Below are 19,900 nucleotides of genomic sequence, written 5' to 3'. Positions count from 1 at the left end.
TGGGATTGGATGGCATGCAGGGCGAGTGCGGCACGAGCTGTCAGCTGATTATCTGGGCGGAGATCGGAGGGGATTGGGGGGTTGTGAAATGCGGCTAGAGATGTTCTCGGAGTCCCGGAGGCTGTGCGGGAGTACGTATCGGGGGAGGAGGGTTGGCGAGGCGGGTTGGCTTGATGGATGGTGATGGGATGCCCTGTTTTGGTGATTGGAAGAGTACGGTCGAAAGCGACTTTGACGGGATCCCTGGTCACGAATTCATGTCCAAGAAATCATTTCCCTGATTGTTATCGCGGCAATCGGGAGTTGGGGAATTGTCCGGGCTATTTGCCGGCTTAGACGATGACATCTCGAGTTGTTCGCAATCTGTTCATACTGATGGAACGGCTTAATCCTTTATAGTCGAGCCTAATGGTGGACAAACCATGCACACGATAATTACAATATGGAATGTCATGACAGACTCAAGCAACCATGCGCTCGGCGGTGTTGATATTGACCTTGATGGCTGTCTCCTGAGACGAGAATTTCTTGCACACTGTGTAACTGCTTTTTGGGCGCTCCGATCCAGTGCGACTAGTTCCGAGAGGTTCTGGCACTGTATTCATAAACATTTGGTAACCCCTTTTGCATCTTCACTACAACATGATTTCTCCGAGCTTGCGCCAAAGTCAACCTTCAAATAATGAGTATGATCGGATCCTCTGAGTTAGGTATAGACCATCAGCATATTGTAAGAATACTTGTATAATGGCGGCTAATCAGAGATCCAAACAGAGTAGCAGCGGCGGAACACCAGCAACGTGCGATCCTCAACAAGCGACATCACTATGAAGAACACCGCAACAGTAACGGGTAGATACTTGTCTCTATCCCTCTGAATATCTCAAGGAAAGACGAGAGAACCCCCGAGAAGATGGAGGAGGCATCACCTAGACCGACGACAAAACAAAGCCGAGACGAAAGGAGCCCACGGCAAGCGTACCCAGACGCCAGACCCGGCGCGAGCTCCGCCGCTACCACAAGCTAATCTTAGCTTTATATCTCTCCCGGGACGTCCTGTGATTCCCGTGGAGCGCGCGGGGTTTGCTTCGCTGTCAGGTCTCCACGATCCACAAGCACCGACGTGTTGGCAAGGAAGATGCCAGTAAACAACGAATACCGACCCATCCTTAATAGCGAGAAGAATTCAGACAATAATTCTCAAACCTTCTTCTTGGAAGAATGATGATAGGGCTGGTATGTCGCGATCGCATACTCGTCAATTCTTCGTTGTTGATAATGCCAAAGAGGGGATCCCGGCGGAAAGACGGACGGAGCCAGCCTGCTATTTCCGACACATCATAACGGATACATCACAATTGGGAATGGAAAGGATTGAGATGGGGTGGACGGGACGGGACGGCAGGCGTCAGACGTGTCAGCTCCAGACACGCCAGCAGCGGCATGGCTCGCATGCTGGCCGTGATTGGTGGTGGCAACATGTCGGTTGAAGAGAATCGGGAAAGGGAGCGCGACACCATATCTATCTTCGAATGGACAAGGGGATGCGGACTTGGCTATCAATATCATATTGGCCCGCCTGTAGTTGCCCTTCAGGGAGGCGTTGGGGCTGCCTTCAACGGTGCTTGTTGGTTTCGTGCCAGATGTGACTCTCCAGGTCGGCAGCGAGTGGTACACCGCAACAGGGTGATGGTGTGCGCACGTAGATTCTGCCATCTCATTATGCGTCTTGTCACCGATTGACGACTCTGATACCGAGTCGCAATACGATGTCACGGCGGGAATTGACCAGTTACAATGGATGATCATTTAAAGCCGGACAAACAGCGCATTACATTAATTGAGTCTAGAGAGTAAATCATGTAAACTTGAAGACTCCAACGTACCAACGGATGTAGTATGTATCCCAGTACGTGAAACCATTTGTTCAGGCCTGGGCCCGTTGGCTGAAAACGCCTTTCTCCTCCGCCCGCATAACGTTGGGCTGCGGATCGCCTCGAAGACCCGGTGCTGACTCGTCAGGGAGTGTGTAGGCCAGTGCATGAAGGAGGTAAACCGCGAACGCTGCGGCGAACCTGCAAACAATTAGTAATTATACAGTTCTTGGAGTGTTCGAATGTCAAAAATACACCGTGACGAGGCTGATAATAGGCGGCCCATGCCTCAAATTCATCTTCTGGCTGCTCCAGCCCTGGTCTTGGCTAATTTCCCTCGCCAGCAGGACACCAAATACGAGTCTGGGATCATTAGCAGCGCACCTTGATGGTTTGTTCCGGACGGACATACGATTTAACGCCGTAAAGGGATATCGTGACGACCACGTAAGTCAGCCTAAGAAGCACGCTTTTGCCTGGCTTGAGACTCAGGATGAAATAGGTTGCCAAAATCAGTAGAGGCATAAACACTGAAGACTTGAAAGACATTAGCAGGGCTTTGAATCTCGAGCACCTAAGACATACCACAATGCAATGTGCCAACTCTACTGATGTTTTCGTCACACCTCGAGTGTAGCTCACTGAAGAGACGATGAGACCGGTGATACCGAGGACGAGAAGAACGCCGTTTCCCAGTGACGAAATGTTCCTGCAGTGAATCACATCCTTGTCAAACCTCTCTGGTTCTTCCAACTGTGCAACCAGCTCGCGGCGCCGCATTGTGATTTCTGGTACAAGGGGTGTTATGGTGCTGAGGTGTTGTGTAATCAGGTTGCTTCGACCTATTGGAATGAAATTCATGAACGAGAGATTCCGACATGGGACGGTCGCGAATGAAATATACAGCTGATGTCACCTTTATGGTTGATTCGGTGAAGTCACGCGTGATTAAGATTTTATAGGTGACGACCTGGCTGCATATGGCTGAGAACCTCGCTGCTATCGGTCCGAAGGTTTGCGGCAATGCTTTAAATAGAAACCCGTGTCAATATTTCTTCCTGACCAATACACAACTCTTGGTACTCATTGATCTACATAATTATTCACTCAAGTTGCCGCCTTCAATAGGGTCATCATTGCTTCGATGGCAAAATCAACGTAAAGCTCGACTTCGCACATAGTACGATAAGTCACGAGGTGACGGGAATTACACCAAACAACAGTGGGGTAATTGAAGCTGTTACCAAAGTCCACGCTGATCTTCCATAATATTTGTAAACCTTCTGAGACGAATCCCAGCTAGTTCAGGAGACCTCGCCTAGTAAGCGGAGCGTCAGTCACAGCGGCGAAGGCATGCAGTAAGGTCACGATAGGGGAGGGGTGCGGTACTGTCTCAACGGCCGAGTTTCCAAGGCGAAGTTTATGCCTGCGACAGCGGCCGTCATCATCATTTCGTTAGACGCATACGGGAAGAAGTCTCCGAGTTCTTATGATCGATCTAGTGCATTTTTTAACACGTACTCTGGTAAGAAGACCAACATCTGTACACTAACAAATGATTGCATTTTCGAACCATGTGCTAAAGTGGTCCCACGCAGCCCATATCTCCTGCGAAGGTGACTGACAACGCACGAAATGGCGGTCAATACTAACAACACCTAAAGCATCTACTGTTTGGTTTTGCAAAATTCCGTCATCTTTCTATTTTTCCGGCTGTTCTGTGGAAACTTTATCTTCCCCCGAAGAATCTTCAGACGGTTCCGTTGGACCGTTACCGGCAGCTTGGGCAGCAAACGCTTAATCTTTTAGATTAGTATCCGATGGGCTCAGTTGTGTAGTGCATCCTTCTGCCCAGTCTCTTCATCACAACAAACTACGTCGTCAATCTTTTGACATAAAGCATACACCTTGGCGGATTGTTCCTCAATACACAAGATCTTCCTTATCAGCCTAATCCAATTTCGCAAATTCCATACGCATGTGTGGTGATAAAAGGCCATGTTCCATGAAGCTTCTTGATGCTTTAAGCTTTAAACTTCGGGCCCCTCCGAACAACCTCCGCCTAAAGTTTCGCCCTACTCCGCGCATGCCGATGAGTCTAGAATTCAATTTGAAACACACATTCAACCCCAAAAGCATTCACGTAAGCATACCTCATTTACTCATTTTAATTTCCTCGGGCGTTATTTAGATCCATAGCGTTGCAAATTTCACATCGGACAGTTGCGTATCTTCGAGCAACATGTTCTCATTTGTTGCCGTCTTATTGTTTTTCATCATTGGCAATTCGGAAGCCGGTCCGTATCCCCGCGATAGCGTCGATAGATTGCAAGATATCGGCCTAGAAAACTTGGAGTCTCATTTGGCCAGACTTCCACGAGCGTCTGGGTGCTCTCTTGACACAGCCATCAAAAGAAAGGAATGGTCAGTCGTTGCTAGCGAGAACTTCTGCCAGACTGACACCCAGACATGAAGGTCATCTCTCACAATCGACGAAAGGCTGAACTACATCAATGCGACCAAATGCCTTGCACAAAAGCCGCCAAGGTATTCGATGGACGAGGTTCCTGGGACGAGAAGCCGATACGATGACTTTGTGGCAACACATATACAGCAGACTTCGAGTATTCACTTCACCGTAAGACCGAATTTCTAGGTACGCGGTTGCCATGAGGTCTTTTAACACTATTTGTGTAGGCAAAGTTTCTTTCTTGGCATAGATATTACGTGTTCGCGTATGAGCAAGCACTAAGAGACGAGTGCGGATACCGAGGCTACCAGCCGGTGAGTATTCATCCTATCCGGTCTGATTTTCCAGATCACTGATGCCGAAAAGTATGAGCATTGGCCATACTATTCTTCAGATCCGCGGAACTCCCCTATTTTCAATGGGAACGATAGCAGTATGTCGGGCGATGGTGCCAAGGTTGCGCACAATGGCATACCCTTCGGAAATATCACAATCCCACCAGCCAACGGTGGCGGCTGCTTACTAGGAGGTCCATTTAAGGAGTACGTCATGCTACCTTCACAGACTGTGTGTAGAATCATCGATTATACTAACCTCTATCGAAGCTTTGAAGCGCATCTTGGGCCGGTCGCATCCCGGCTCAAGGACGTTCCCTTAAATCCACGGAAAGACGGGCTTGGATATAACCCCCGCTGTCTGCGACGTGACATTAATCCCGAATCTTCGAAATTCACTTCAGAAACTTACACCTATGATCTTATCACCGAGAACAAGGACATACATTCGTTCCAGACCTTGATGCAGGGCGATATGCAAAGAAGCAACCCCGGCGTCCACGGAGGAGGACATACCACGATAGGTGGAGATCCAGGTGGTGTACGCAATTCCCATTCCTCTGCGCCGAGTTTATCAGTTTCCGAGTGTCAATCTGGCTGAATCATTCAATCGTCAGGATCTTTTCAACTCCCCAGCCGATCCGGTCTTTTGGCTGCACCACGCCATGATTGACAGAACCTGGTGGATCTGGCAATTGCAGGATCTCGATTCTCGACTAACTGCAGTGTCTGGGACGACGAACATGAAGGATCCTACAGCACCCAATGGCACACTTACTGACGATATTGATCTATCCGTCAATGCGCCGAAGATGAAACTTGGCGACTTATTAGACACGATGAATGGGCCGTTTTGCTATGTTTACGTATAAATGACCAAGTAATGCTCCCACCTGCAGGGCTCAGGTACTTGATCCAGCCACAGCTTGAGACTTGTTAGCGTCACTTGCATTTTGATCCGCTTAGACTTCAAGGAATTCAATTGGATCTTAGCCCTATCTATCACGACGTTTATCAGCCGCGCACAATACGCGTCAGTCTGGACAAATCCCAAGCGCCTGTTGCGGACGTAAACGAAAGTAGGTTTGGTGAACAAAACATGAGTTTCTCTTAAGCAAATAAATCAAGTTTCATGTCGTCATCCGACCGTTCAGCAGACTCTTCAACGGACTCCTCGGTAGACTACCCAGTCGCATCGCCAGTGAACGTCTTAGTGGCCTTTCTGCGTGCTGGTTGAGCCTGGAGGTTTTCTGAGCTTTTTCCAAATGTGTTGTCCAAGAATTTGTCAATCATGCCACTAAGCAACGCGCTCTGATTGCCTTCTTCCCTTGCCACCTCGTCGGCCAGGGCTTGTTCTCTTATGTCAAGTTCTTCCCGCAGCCGGCAAATATCCTCCATTTCTATAGCTACGCGCTCTGCAAGCGCGGCCTTGGCGGTTTCTTTGATCACGACTTGTGAAACGATCTCATTCGTGAGCTCTCCGATTTGACCCGCGCCAACATTGTTGCGAAGACCTTCAACTATCGTCATAGCCGGCTCTAGCATCCCCAAAATGTCGTCCAAAGTGATCTGACTCATCTGACTACAGGCCTGTTGCAACGACCTTGCCGATTTGAATGCATCAATTATTGCGTCTTTGGAGACAAAGTGCATTGCGTTCGTCGGAAGCTGATAACAAGGTACCCCGGGGGTAACATTTAATGTAGTGGAGCAACCTGCTGGGTCGCACTGACGGGCTTCAACATCATGGAGCATTTTTGGAATCCAGATACTCATGAAGTTGAAGCAGCTCTCATTCAATATTGACTGTAAGGTCATGAGTAGCCGACGCTGCGTGTTGTAGGGAATCGGCGTTGTACTCGATTGTATACTAGTTGGCAGCCCCGCTTTCGGTAATTGTCCAGGTTTTGCAACTGTCGTCGTCAGGACCTGAAAATCTCTACGCATGGATGAGGTATTTCGGGATGTGCTCTTACGTGTTCCAACTTCTTTCTCACATTCTGCACTGCCTATGTTGCTTCCCGAGTCCCAGTCTGGCGTTCTTACGATGTGAATATCGTCATCGGCAGAAAACGCATTGCCGTCGAGGTCGACCGCAAGCGATGCAGTCATGTCAGTGTCTGAGTGAGTGGTGCCACCTTCCACCCCTTCATTTGTCTGGAAAGCATCCGGGAACCTGGCATGTGCTTTTGTCTCATCCGCGAAGACCCTGTCTTTCAAGAGATAAAGGGCGATTTTGGTGACTTTTTCCTCGCCCATGTCGCGTACGACAGATACCACCAGTGATCTGTTCCGTTGTAGGGCATTCTTCGTTTTACGCAACCTTCGTATTTTCGCGTCACGACCTTTGAAAATAGAACGACAGGCAATATATACCTGCTGGCACTCTCCGAAACTGTAGAGGTCTGCCATCGTACATCTCAGAACGTAAGAGACCTCAAATATTGCGTTTAAAATCTGAATCGTTACGGTATGAATACAGAATCGGAAGAAATGAGGACAGATGTTGAACTTTCTACTTAAGACTCGCTAGAAAGTGGAAATCATGGACCATGACAACGTATGGCCCCCGTGGTCGGCCTCCGACAGTTATGACTTCACAATGTGAGACCTGCCCAATGACAGCAAAGAAATAACACATGAAATTTTCCAGTGCCTTCGTCCGTGCTCAAACAAACTAACTTGGAACTTTGAGCCCATCAGTCATGGTATGGGACACAGGGTACAGCATTTCGTCAACGTCAAGCTGAATCTTCCATGCCAACCGAAGGCTGATTCAAAGTCAAAACTAGTGGTACAAACAGCTGCACATGAATGCTTCGGAAGCTGAGCTTTCTTCATTCCACCATCTTCCAGGCGACAAACTGCGAAGAAGAAAAGTAAGAAGGGAAGAAGGCTTGATTCCACCGCAGTAACAACTTGAAAATCAATCCATGCGTGCATCTCAAAAACGCACGAGCGAAAGCAGCGCCATTAGGATAGATTTGCCTTAGGTCAAGGCTTTCGTCATGAAAAGCCATTAAACTCTCGTGAAATTGGGTTCTCGACATATTATCAAGCGTGTTCGTTTCAAGTCTTTCGGCTTTTCTGCACCTGCTCGAAATTGCTTTCCAAGTACGCCTCAATCTTTTGGCTCAAGACAGCCTTTTCCTCAGTCCTCTTCTCTAGCATTTCACAGGTGAGTAAATCCTCCTTCCTGTCTATCTCTTCTCTTTGGCGACGAATGTCTTTGAGTTGCGACGTCAAACGACCGCGCATCTCACTTCCAGCTGCCTCCGATGTTTCCACTCTTTGTTCAATTTCCTTCTTGAGACCCCGAATCCTTTTTGCCCCAGTATCGTTGCAGAGTCCTTCAGCTATCGTTGTAGCGGAGTCCAGGATGTTATAGATTTCCCATAGGTCCAATGCGTTTTGTTCCAATATTGCTTCTCGAAGCTCCTTGGCCGAGCGGAAGGCTAGCCGGGTACTTTGGGCGGAACGGAATGCCAACGCATTGCTTGGAAGTTGATAACAGAGTTTCTTGTCAGCGGCAGTAGTCAACGGCGAGTCTCCTGCAGATGCACCCTGAGGGCGAAGGTCGTGTAAGATTGCCGGGATCCACTGGCTAGCGAAGTCGGCGTAGCTCTCTTCAAGAACGGTCTGGACATTGACCAAAATTTCTCGCTGCGTCTTGAATGGTAAGAACCATATCATCGAATTCGGATACAAATCGCGGAGGGAGATCGATGCATCGAGGGAACCACGTCGAGACTTTCCCGCAAGGTTATCTGGGCCTGTTCGTTCCTATTAGCACTGGACGCTTCTATTAATATGCCGAATGTCAGCAGCTGTAAAATCACCTTCCATAGTCCGATTGGGGGGCTCGATCTCTGGGCTGATGTTTTTGAGGTCGTCATGAAGAGGCCAGACATCGCTGGTATCTTCCGTGCTATCTGTGAACGGGGGGGCATGCTCAGTAGAGGACTCAGATGGAGATGCTGGTATACTTTCAATTGTCCAAAATTCGGGGTTATCTCCGTGCATTGACACAATCTGTGAGATTTCAAAAATATCAGTTTGTACCTGCCGTGAAGTCGACTTCTTCCAACTATATTTGCTCATAAGGTGCTCGGCAGTTGGGATGATTTTGGCCGTCCGTGTAAAGCAGTGAATTAAATGGAATAGCGTTTCATGACCAAGAAAGTGCAGGCACATACCCTAAATTCCTTTTTGGCCTTGGGGGCCTGAACGCCCATGATGTTTAAATAGCAAGCCGAACCACTCTAGAAGTACGAAGTCGTACTGGAGTCAATGGCGTATGGTGGGAACATGACAAGCCTTTATAAGTCTTGATCTGGTGCTAGTCGTCATTACTGGCGATAGGCGGTGGCGTCCATGTCTAGACTAGCGTATTCGGCCTCCAGCAGCGGATTCATGTGTTGAGGAACATGCCCAATCATATCCATCAAATTTTCACACGCTTCATTGAACGCCCCGCCCTTAGATATCTAACGCATCTCTTCAAACCCATCTCGTTTCTTCACATTTGATGGATCCCTCTTGACCTCCGTCGGACAGCATCACACTATACCTCAGTCAAGTTTATATGTAGACAACCATATCAGAGCGGTTCAACCTATAATCCTGGTTAAGTATGCTTGCCCCTCAAGTAATCTACATTGAATCCCGCACTATTCGTCATAGGACCATTCACTTTTTCCTTTGTCCTCTTGACCACTTCGGCGAACCTGGTCTTTAGCCGACACATAACCTCATCTTCGGGTTTTCCATACGAATCACACAGCTTCTCGAAAAGGCTTTGCCAATTGGCGAAGTAACTGCGTGCTAACGTCTTCATCGTCTTCACTTCCTTGGGATCAAGCAAACCAGACTCATACATCTCTCTCGTCGCACGGAGACGGTCCGGGGCCATCTCTTCAAATTCGTCAATAAGTTGCAGCAAGGATGAAATGAGGAATTCCCGGTACCAATCGACGCATGGATGAAATACTCTTTCCAGAATCTGCCTCAGCAGGATCCCGTCAGCACTCGTAGAATCAAAGTTAGCGTAACGAGGATGAAATGCTTGCACACCCCACAAGGTGTACCGGTCCCAGCCGATGGGCATTGTCGAGCCGTCCAGGTAGATGGGTAACGCCAAACCCTCCATCGCGTTTTTGACACTCGAACATAGTTGATTGGCGAGAGAACTTTTGGCTGCCCTCCATATCACCTTATCAACCTTAAAACGACCTCTCGTTGCGCACTGACAACATACCACAACCTTCAAAGTAGGACGTAACTTGTCGAATATCTCTTCGAGAAGTTTGTAAGAGGCTTCGACAGCTTCCCATCTTCTGTCTACGTCCATCTCCTCCAAATCTTGGTCGCTGAAAAAGCTGCAAACGTCTACGACGGGGACCAAATTGAGCGAAAGACCAATGTTTTCCAGCTCCTGTGAAAGCCAGGAAATTGTTGGACATTGCCTCATTTCCTCAAAGGGTTTCCAATGCGAGGGTGCCGGATTTTGAAGTAAAATTATTGGAAAGTGAGAAAATCCCCGTAGAAGTTGAGCAAAGTTGTTCCATTGCTCAGGTCCTATGTTCCATTCGGTCCGAAACCTTTGTACTGGTTCAAATACGGCGTGGTCTTCCGTAATAAATTCAGGTTCATTGACGTCCACTTCCCGACAAGCGTTCTGGAGAGTGGTTCGTATGGCACAGTCCGATTCTGTGAGCTCCGATTCTGCGGGCCCCAGTTGAGTCTCCGATTCGCTCCCCGATTCGGTCACCGATTCTCTGGTCTCATCAATTGTGACTTTTCTGAATGGCTCGACCAACGATTCTTGAGCTTTATAATATCAGTCAGTAATGGCTCCGAGCAGCAAAACAGTTGCGTCCAATGAACACACATTCTTCTTCCTCATGAAACTCTTCTTCGAGCGACGCCATTGTTATCAATATGTCGCGGTAATGGGTCTGATCGAAATATTGACAGGATGCTTGCATGAAATTCTAAAATCTTAGTGAGCTTCGAGGCATTGAAAATGGAGCGGAGTGGGACGAAACTAATTATTGGTTCCCTTCCGGCTTGAGAGGTAAATGCCCACAGTCTTTCTGTGATTCACCGTGATCGAATGCAATTAACACTCGTGGACTAAGGTAAAGCTTGAGCAAATAAAATTTGACAGACGGAGGTAACTGAGCCGATCGAGAAGTCACCCGCGGGGCGGAGTACTGGTGATGGTATCAGGGCGTCAAGCGATTGGGCAATCCACGCCAACCTGATGGCCTGCCCGATCTGCAATACCAAAGTTATCCCAACCCATGGGCTTACCATCTCTTCCAATGACTGTGCTGGATGTAAGGTCGGGAGATGACAATGCACACCTCGCTACCAAGGCTTGAAGCTTGACAAGGATGAGACGTGTAGCTTCTATCTCGGTTTCATGGGGCAGAAAGTCTTCCAGCATTTTAACTTTGATAACGACTTACTTGACAGCCATACATCTCATCAGATTGCGTTCTGTATCAGTGCCCCATCTGCCATTCCTCCATTATCCCTGTAGGATATCTCGGCAACACATCCGGGCGTGACAAAGTTCCAATCGACCGCGATGACGACAAGCTCAACAAATTGACAAGCGGAGTAATATGAGGATATGTCAGAGAAGCTCGTTCGGGAGCAGCGTGGAGAATACCTTGACACAATGGTATAAATATCGATATCATCCTCGGGTGTCGATAGTGACGAATTGATCCAATGTAGCGTCGCGGTTGCGGGAGGAGGCAGTACGACTGGTGAGGATGTACAATCTTTCAATGGACAATAATTGTGCGACACTTCGCTGCATTCTGTTTGGGCCTTGATCTAATCACGACACAGTACCCGAAGACGAGGTCGATGCCAGCGCCCGAGAGGATAGTGTCTTCTCGACCAGACTACTCGCAGAGTTGGACATCGATCTGTCCCTTTCCAATGGGTACTCGGAGGCCCCGCCTCTGGCAGAGACCCTGGATGACATATGGACGGATGAGAGTTGGGACAACGATGTTTTCAACATGGGATCTTTCGACTTAACGAGCAGCCAGAGTTACATTTTTGAGGACTTCGGCCTGGATGATGAACTACAAGGTCTTTAGGCCTTTCATCAATTCAGTGACAGCATATCCTCCGAGGAACAAACTCTGGCCTCGGGTTCGAATCTGATTGACCTTTCTCTGCCGCCACACGGCTTTGCGCGCACTATTGAAGTCCCCCGAGCCAATGTCCTTCTCCAGGATGGATCACGTGTGGAATTTGAATCGATTGAATTTGATGAACAGGGAATTCCCGACATCCCCGATGAACTGGGCCACCTGGCTGATGTATACTGGTGCACCTGGCCAAGATGCTGCAGAAGTTTCAAAACTCCAAGCAGCAGGAGGTAAGCAACAGACAGCCCGTTTTAGACACGCACGAAATATCTAAATGTGGGCGAAGGAAGCATCTCCGGACTCATTACAAACCGGTCTTGTGCGCCTATCCGAGATGCCCGAGTACATCGGCTTGGCAACGGGATATGAAAAAACATTTCATGTCCCACTTCAATTTGCCCCGTTCGGTCTGCCGGTGTGGCAAGATGTTCACCAAAGTGGATAACCTCAAAAAACACGTCAAACGCGCCCTCGAAAAAGAGGGCCACTGAAGTGTTCAGTCATTTTACCACCAATTTTCCTTTTATTGCTCCCTGTCACTACTGAGGTTTGGGACGGACTTTTGCTATTTTACATCAAAACAACTCTCTTTACCAAGAATTATCCACATATAACCAGGAAATACAAATTGACTACTGGGAAACTTTTATCGAGACGTGAGAATAAGTGACTAGATCTGTACACCGCTCCCTGTATCGGAATCTTCTCCTGCGCTTTCATCCTGCAGAGAGATTTCCGAAGCTTGGGCAGCCAAACCATCTTCATTGAAACCTGCTACCCAGAATGTCAGCTGCGTACCAATTTTATCTCCAAGTTTGACTCGTACCGGTGTCTGTTTCACTACTCTCATCTTCCAATACGTCTGTGCCTGAGTCTGTGGCATCTTGTTCATCTTCCATAATAGTCGAGAACTGAGATACCGAATCGGGATGATTCAGACTCGATATATGACGCTGGGAGATCTGATCCAGCACCATTCTCTTAAGATCCTGGATAACTGCGTTGATTATCTTGCGCTGATCAAGCCACCTCTTGTCCTTGGCACCCGCGGGAAGCTGGAGTACTCCCCAATTAGGATACGTCTTCTGATGACAGTCGAGGAGGGCGATGTTGGCGGGGTGATTCCGGAAATAGGAGTTACAGCAGATGCATGCAAACTTGCTGCAAGCCACGTAACGATCTCCCGCTGCGAAGGTGCGCTGGTCGTCGTGGAAGTGGTGAAGCATCTGGATTTCCGCGTGGACGCATGGTTTCAGAGTTCCGGGCTCTTGCGGGTCAAATCGATCACGAAGACGCCTCTCAATGTTTACTTGAGGCTCCATATGAGACAGGTAGGTTAAGTATGTCTCGTAGCGCTCATCTCCCGCTGGAAGTAGACGGATGAGAATACCTCTGAGGGTCATATGGTCATCGATTTCTGGGACCGTCGCGGCCTCCGGCTTGGGAACCCTGTCAACACGGTATGACTTGAGCAGAGAGTGAAGACGGTTGGCATCATCAAACAGCTGTGAGATCACACGAACATGAGCTCCGAGACTGCTGATCATGTGATGTACGTCGCGGAATGACTGCATTTCGTTCCTGGAAATTACGCCTTCCTCCATCTCTTGGCCCAGTTGCTCAATGAGACGCATATGGTGGTCATGGCGGACGCGGTAAGCCGTAAGACAAACGAGGACGTCGTCGTCGCCTGCTTCCTCAAAGCGGTTGAGCCAAACACTCAATGTCTCTGTTCTATTATCAGTCTCTTGAGCTAGAAGACCACCGAAAGTCTGACAAACCGAAAATTTGATGGACTCTGAGTGTTTGGACGCATCTTCTCGCTGCGCTTTGCAGGATTCGTGACTCTTTGTGGAGACGACGAGTCGCAAATTCCAGACAGTCGGTCATCAAAGTTCGCTCTGTCGCACGGCGGCCATCTGGATGTCCATTGTGATGTTTCAACAGCTTGAGGACCCCGTTGAGAAACTCCACGACATTCGCCTTGGTTCCTTCATTTGAAGATATCCAGAAGATGTAGCCATCGGCAGTATCTTCAACAGAGATGGCAGTCGTAGTCTTGCCGCCCTTGTCATAATCGCAGATGAAGCACAAGTTCTTCAAAAACCGCCTTCGAACGTCTTGCAAGCTGTAGTTTCCGAGACGAGATATGATGTGTGGCCCATTGACTGGGCGCAAGATCCATAAGAGCACCAGGACCTCGTAGAATCGCGACAAGAGCCGCTTGTAGGGGTCCAAACGCGGGGTGAGAGCCATTGCAATGATGGAAGATATTGATTCAGCAGGTCGATGGTGTGAAGCTATTGTTCGCAAAGATCGTCACTCGGTAGCAGTATTTTGATGTTCAAGCATCACGCTGAACGGATCGCAGGGGACGGAGAAGCCACTGGCCATCGCGACTCCTCCGTCTCCTGCGTAATGGCGAAGTCTCGCGGGGTACTCGCAGCGATCACACGGAAATCTCGGATTGACAATGCGGGATGCCCACCACCCACACCAGTCAATAGGACTGGCCGATCAAGAGAAGCTGTAGCGATGCAGGTTGGGTGAACGAGCGCGTTCTGTCGGGTAATCACACTCCGTCTCGCAATCAGAGCTTCGGCAGAATAACAAGCTGCGGGAGCCAAATTGAATCACATGCCACAAAGAAGAGAAAGTCAGAAATTGTTGGGAAGAATATCTTTCCCGGTGATCTTGAAGTCAACCTTTATTTTGACTTCGTCATACTCCGATGTGCCCGGTTCTTAAACCTTGAGCGAAGCTTTTGCCCCGCCTGGCTGAGTTTAATCAGATAGCATCGAGTTCAGACCAGACGAATAGGTCTAGGACATGTGATAACCTCCGTGAAATGTAGCCTCTCGCAATATAGGGTCTGACCCGAACTTGCTTTGTCCTGGCAGGGGAGAAACGGTTTTTGCGGGACAACTTGGTCCCAGGGCCCTGACTTGCGCGGGCCAGTTCGGTAAATCAATAGATCGAATCGCTTGCTGCGGGCAGCTGGAGGCATTGTGGCGGTATATTCGTCTCCAGAAGTTCATTGGCATTGATTCGTATACCTTGCGACACACAATGGTAATGGCCCAAGGCTGAAAACAGCAGTAGTACGGAATGGTGAGATCGGTTTTGTCGAGATCTTTGAATATTTGCATGCTGCGCTTGTATCAGTGAATACTATGGTCGTCTCGATGCTTTTCTGTGAATCACACAATGTTAGCGCCGTTGCTCGTCGAAAGTAGTTCAACAGAAATATTCACCCGTCATTTGAGAAGGCCTCTACAGATTTACCAGTTCCGCCAAGCACACCAGTCATCTTTGAGTTGGGGACAGTTCATTCAGCACATACGGCCAAGGCGCTTAGGGAAGGGATTGTACACTAAAGATCCGTTTCCTTCACCCCACCACGTTATACAACATCGTAGAACGGCAGCGACATCACGAGAATCATCTCCTAATCTCAGTTGCGCTACAAACTCTGGAGTCAAAACATTGCATCCTGAACTTGTTCCAATCTTTTTCCAGATCTGCGAGACGAAGATGTGCAGGCTCATCGCTGGCACAGGAAGCTTTCAATGTGGCCATGTCGACGCCTTTTGGCAGCTGGATCGGTGCGATTTTGGACAAACAACAAACCAAACGTGTGCGAGAAACACTACTCCTCGAGTATGGCGGAACGGAGTTTCGGACACAGAAGGGGTCTGTCGCGTATGTGTAAGACAGCGGAACAACCCAGCAAGAGGGGCAGATGGCGGCGGGAGGCAAGGAAGACGGAGACGCGGGCAACAAGATCGGTAGCGCTTGAGAAGCTGTGATGGCGCGATTGACGAAGGATTTGAGCACGTCGTAGCCTACACGAACCAGGAGTTGGGGAGATCAGGGAGTCTGCAATCGATGATTCCTTGGATATGGCGAATAACGAGGATTATTTTGCGATGTGCTTTGTGATGCATCGTGAAGTGACGTCGACGATGAGCCACCTCACTGCAAGACAAATAAACGCCAGTGGCGCATCGGAAGCTGGCTTGAAAAGGCAGGTGCCGAGGCTTGCGTCAACGGGGCGCCTCCGGCGTGGCTTGGAAGCGACGTTGTACAGAGGGGACGTAGACTGTGGGCGCACAAGAGCGGGTTCGGAGTCAGCCGGATCTGCCTCCGGAGGCCGCTGTTACGTTGACTCAGCTTGGGAGATCTGGAACATTTGTCTAGATCGTGAAGGACTATGTCGTTCAGCAGGAAACGAATATCGGAATAGTTGGAAGGCCCGAGAACGAGGTCGTGATGCCACGGCGTGTCCGGATCGTGTGACGATGAAGTGACAATATCCGTAATGAGGCCGCAGAGGTATGAAGAGGGTCTCAGCAAGCTGAAAGCCAGGCTCGTTGATCATTCGGTACTGCCAAGAGTCGTTGGGCTCAGACGGCTCGCAGCGGCAAACTCGGGAAGGGATCATCGCGAAGGGAAGGTGAAAGCTTGGTGTTTCCAGTGGCTTGGTCTTGGCAAGACGGATCTTGCAGCGGCGCTTCGCCGGAGCGCTGAAGAACCCTGGAGAGCAGGAGAGCCAAGCCTTTTGAAATCCACGAATGCCGGAAGTTCCTGGAGGGGTGATTCAGGGGTGGTAACTGCTCATGCCAGGTCCATGTCGTGAGGCTAGGCCTTCTGGACAGCTCGAAGCAAAAGTACCACATGCCACCATTGCTGTAGGGGAAAGCGTCATCGGCGCCGAGAGAATGGAAGTGCGACCTTCCAGAAACGCTCCTTCTGCGTCGATACCACCACACTATGCATAGTACAGGTGCGTATTAGAGCCTCACCTTGATGGGCACCTCCCTATTAGAGCGAGTGAGGGCATCGCGGGCCGGCCTGAAAACAGGACAGCGGGTTAGGCCAGAGCAGGGCCCAACGTTCGGAACCTATCAAATACCGGATGCAGTTGCAGACGGCCGGCGCACCTGAATTACAGCTTGTGCAACTCGACTGTTCCGGTAAGGGTGCCGCTGTTACTGCTTGAACTATTGGAACACTGCATTGTATGGACCTGGTGTCGACCATAAAGACGATGACTATGTTTTGTTTAGCTCCCAACTGGAGTCATTTTCGCGCAATGCTTACATGGCGAAACCAGTGACAAAACATTATTTGCATAAACGCATTGTCTCTACAGCAATTAGACCTGATACTTCACAACGCACCCCACGCCAAGCAGAATATCGGCAGCGGCGCGGACCTTGGCAGCGGCTCAAGTAATAGCCCCGATAGAGGCAGGGATATTTCAAGAATTGGCCGAGCTGTACAGCATGTCACTCGCCGTTCGTGACCAAAGGTGGCTTGCATCTATTCTTCCACTTCGTGCCAGTCTCAGTGCGCAGCGTAGTACGTTTCTGGAAGGACAATAGCAATAGACAGCCCAAGCAAGAAAGTAAGCTTAAGCTTGGAGCTCTGAACACGTTACATTGGTGGATGTTGGCAAGCCGGAAATGAGGAGAACAACACCATGAAATGAAGCTGCTGAAAGTGAAGCTCACCCGGATTGGCTACCGGAGGCCCGCCTATTCGGCAGCTCTGAGTGGCTATTTCCGCTGTCGTCAGCATCGCTAAAGCGGCCAGTCCCACTATCTTATCACGTTATCGTTAAGCTCAGGCCACAAAATGCTCCACTCGGATCCCGCGCCCCCACTTGCCGACGGGAAAAAGGCGAACAGCGGGCCCCGAGGTAAGGCAATCGACCAGGTTCATTATCTCATCCCTGGTTCTGTTCACGATTCGCATATGCTTCGTGGACGGAGTGCTGCTGGCAGGGGGGTCTAAAAAAGACCCACAGGGGTGTAGCCGTGCCAGAAAAATAGATCCTCCGCGTTATATACACTTTATACCTACCTATATAGTGATTTTTTTTCCCTATAGTTATATAGCTATATAAGTAGGGCCTTTATATAAGTAAGCTATATATCGCCCTAGAAATAGGCGTAGCCCTAGTCCCTACCTTAGCTATATATAGCTTATATTTAGTATATACTTTATATCTCCTCTACTAAAGTTTTCTTTTTTTTTTCTTCTTCTAAGTATAATTATAATAGATATTACTAATACTAAAGTAGAAAAAGCACCTTTTTAGTATTAATTTAGTATATACTAATAATATCTTAGATATTTACTTAAGATTTCACTAACTTTAATATTAATAATATAGTTAATTTATATCCTTAGTTTAGCTATTTCTATAGTATACTTAGTATATATAAAGCTTATATTAAAACTATTATAAAACTAATATATTTTAGGTCTAATTATTAATAATAACTTTAATTTCTAGTTTATTAATAGGTTTTAGTATACTTTATATATATACTTAGATTTAAGCTAATATATCTTAAACTAACTTTATTAATATTACTTTAGCTATAAATATAGGTATATTTTAAGTTATCCTCTATAAGTTTAATATATACTAAATATATCTAATAGCTATATCTAATTTTATTAAGCACCTCTCTAATATAAATAGTTATATATAAGTTTAGTATTTATTATACTATATCTTTATATATACTAATAATATCCTAGCTATATAATTAATATTAGTAGTAGCTATATATATAGTATAGTTTTCTACTCTTAGCTAGCTATATATATAAGATATTCTATATATATACTAAATACCTTCTAACTTAACTTTTATAATAATACTATTATACTTACTAGTAATACCTTAGTACTAATATATCTTTCTCTTTCTAGTTTATATAGTATATATACTAACTTAATATAGTTATTAACTTAAGTCATATTAACCTTAGTAGCTTAGAGATTATAATAAGTATAAAGTATATTATATCTTAATATATATTTAGTATATATACTAACTCTATATAATACCTTATACCTCTTTATTTACTCTAATACTTAGTATAATACTATCTTCCTATAGGAGCCTATATATATACTCTATACCTCCTCTATATATATTATACTAATATATTATCTAGCTATAGCTTTAAGGATAGCTCTATTAGCTAAATAGCTAATAAGATAGAAGTTTTTATATAAGTTTATCTTTTATATCACTTTTATATTACCTATATATATATAATACTAATATTAAATATAGCTATATTAATTTAATTTTCTACTAGAATTTTAGATTATAGTTTTATTATATAAGTTATATATATATATAGCTAGAGGATATTATATATTTACTATATATTTACTATATATATTATATAAACTAATTATACTCTCTCAGCTTATATTAACTATTTTATACTATAAATAAAGAGGGAGTAAGTTTTATCTTAATAAACCTCTCTTTTATTCCTTAGAATTATCTTTAAACTCTTATACTAAGTCTAATTTAAAAGTAGTTTAAAGTATAGAGGGAGTATATACTAAATATAGATTATATTTACTTTTATTTAATATAATATATAACTTAAACTATAATTATAATATAATAAGGCTAGAATTAAGAATAAGCTTTATATATATAGAGAATATATTAACTTATTTATAGCGTGCTACTTACTCTACTACTAAGACTAGAACTCTATTTAGTAGTAAATATAAAATATAACTTTATTATATACCTTACTTTACCTCTATATATATTAATATTATATATAGGCTAGTATAGTTTATATATATAAACTTACGCCTTTATCCCTTAGTTAGTAGACCTCTAGTAAGAGTATACTCTATATATACTATACTTATATATACTAGAAGCTAACTTTAGTTTAAGACCCTATATTACTCCTAAGAAGGTTACTAAAGGTATATTTTATACTCTTCTTATCCTATATATATACTAATTATATACTAAGTAAGAGTAATAATATAGCTATTATTACTACTTCTTCACGCCTTTATTATAATATATTTCTTATTTACCCTTAATATATATACTATATACACTAACTATATCTTTAAACTAACCTCCCCTAGAGTAAAAAGAGGAGTAGGAAGAAGAGTAAGAAGAATAAAAACTACTTAAGGAGGAAGATAAATTAGAGGAGGAGTAGAACTAAGTATATATAGAGGGTATATATAGATAAT

At 46.2% G+C, this 19,900-nt stretch overlaps 5 protein-coding genes across 5 annotated transcripts; 1 reads left to right on the top strand and 4 right to left on the bottom strand.

The window, feature by feature from the left end:
- Positions 1–4,116: 4,116 nt before the first annotated feature.
- GCG54_00000469 (Tyrosinase-like protein orsC) lies at positions 4,117–5,551 on the top strand (the record flags this gene model as incomplete). Its single annotated transcript, XM_045400606.1, has 6 exons — positions 4,117–4,298; positions 4,350–4,512; positions 4,572–4,658; positions 4,693–4,886; positions 4,950–5,220; positions 5,297–5,551. 6 exons carry the CDS (start codon positions 4,117–4,119, stop codon positions 5,549–5,551), a joined length of 1,152 nt encoding a protein of 383 aa, XP_045269581.1.
- Positions 5,552–5,861: 310 nt separating this feature from the next.
- Positions 5,862–6,332, bottom strand: GCG54_00000468 (uncharacterized protein; the record flags this gene model as incomplete). The annotated part of the gene is made up of 1 exon (XM_045400605.1): positions 5,862–6,332. The coding sequence occupies one exon, from the start codon at positions 6,330–6,332 to the stop codon at positions 5,862–5,864; it is 471 nt and encodes a 156-aa protein (XP_045269580.1).
- Positions 6,333–6,549: 217 nt separating this feature from the next.
- GCG54_00000467 (uncharacterized protein) lies at positions 6,550–7,091 on the bottom strand (the record flags this gene model as incomplete). The annotated part of the gene is made up of 2 exons (XM_045400604.1): positions 6,550–6,608; positions 6,656–7,091. 2 exons carry the CDS (start codon positions 7,089–7,091, stop codon positions 6,550–6,552), a joined length of 495 nt encoding a protein of 164 aa, XP_045269579.1.
- A 657-nt stretch (positions 7,092–7,748) lies between these two features.
- GCG54_00000466 (uncharacterized protein) lies at positions 7,749–8,914 on the bottom strand (the record flags this gene model as incomplete). Its single annotated transcript, XM_045400603.1, has 3 exons — positions 7,749–8,446; positions 8,519–8,711; positions 8,876–8,914. 3 exons carry the CDS (start codon positions 8,912–8,914, stop codon positions 7,749–7,751), a joined length of 930 nt encoding a protein of 309 aa, XP_045269578.1.
- Positions 8,915–12,524: 3,610 nt separating this feature from the next.
- GCG54_00000465 (uncharacterized protein) lies at positions 12,525–14,110 on the bottom strand (the record flags this gene model as incomplete). Its single annotated transcript, XM_045400602.1, has 3 exons — positions 12,525–12,628; positions 12,681–13,583; positions 13,636–14,110. 3 exons carry the CDS (start codon positions 14,108–14,110, stop codon positions 12,525–12,527), a joined length of 1,482 nt encoding a protein of 493 aa, XP_045269577.1.
- Positions 14,111–19,900: the final 5,790 nt, after the last annotated feature.

The sequence above is a fragment of the Colletotrichum gloeosporioides genome, assembly GCF_011800055.1.
Source record: "Colletotrichum gloeosporioides strain Lc1 chromosome Unknown consensus_12, whole genome shotgun sequence".
Lineage (NCBI taxonomy): Eukaryota > Fungi > Ascomycota > Sordariomycetes > Glomerellales > Glomerellaceae > Colletotrichum > Colletotrichum gloeosporioides.
This window is presented reverse-complemented; position numbering and strand designations above follow the sequence as displayed.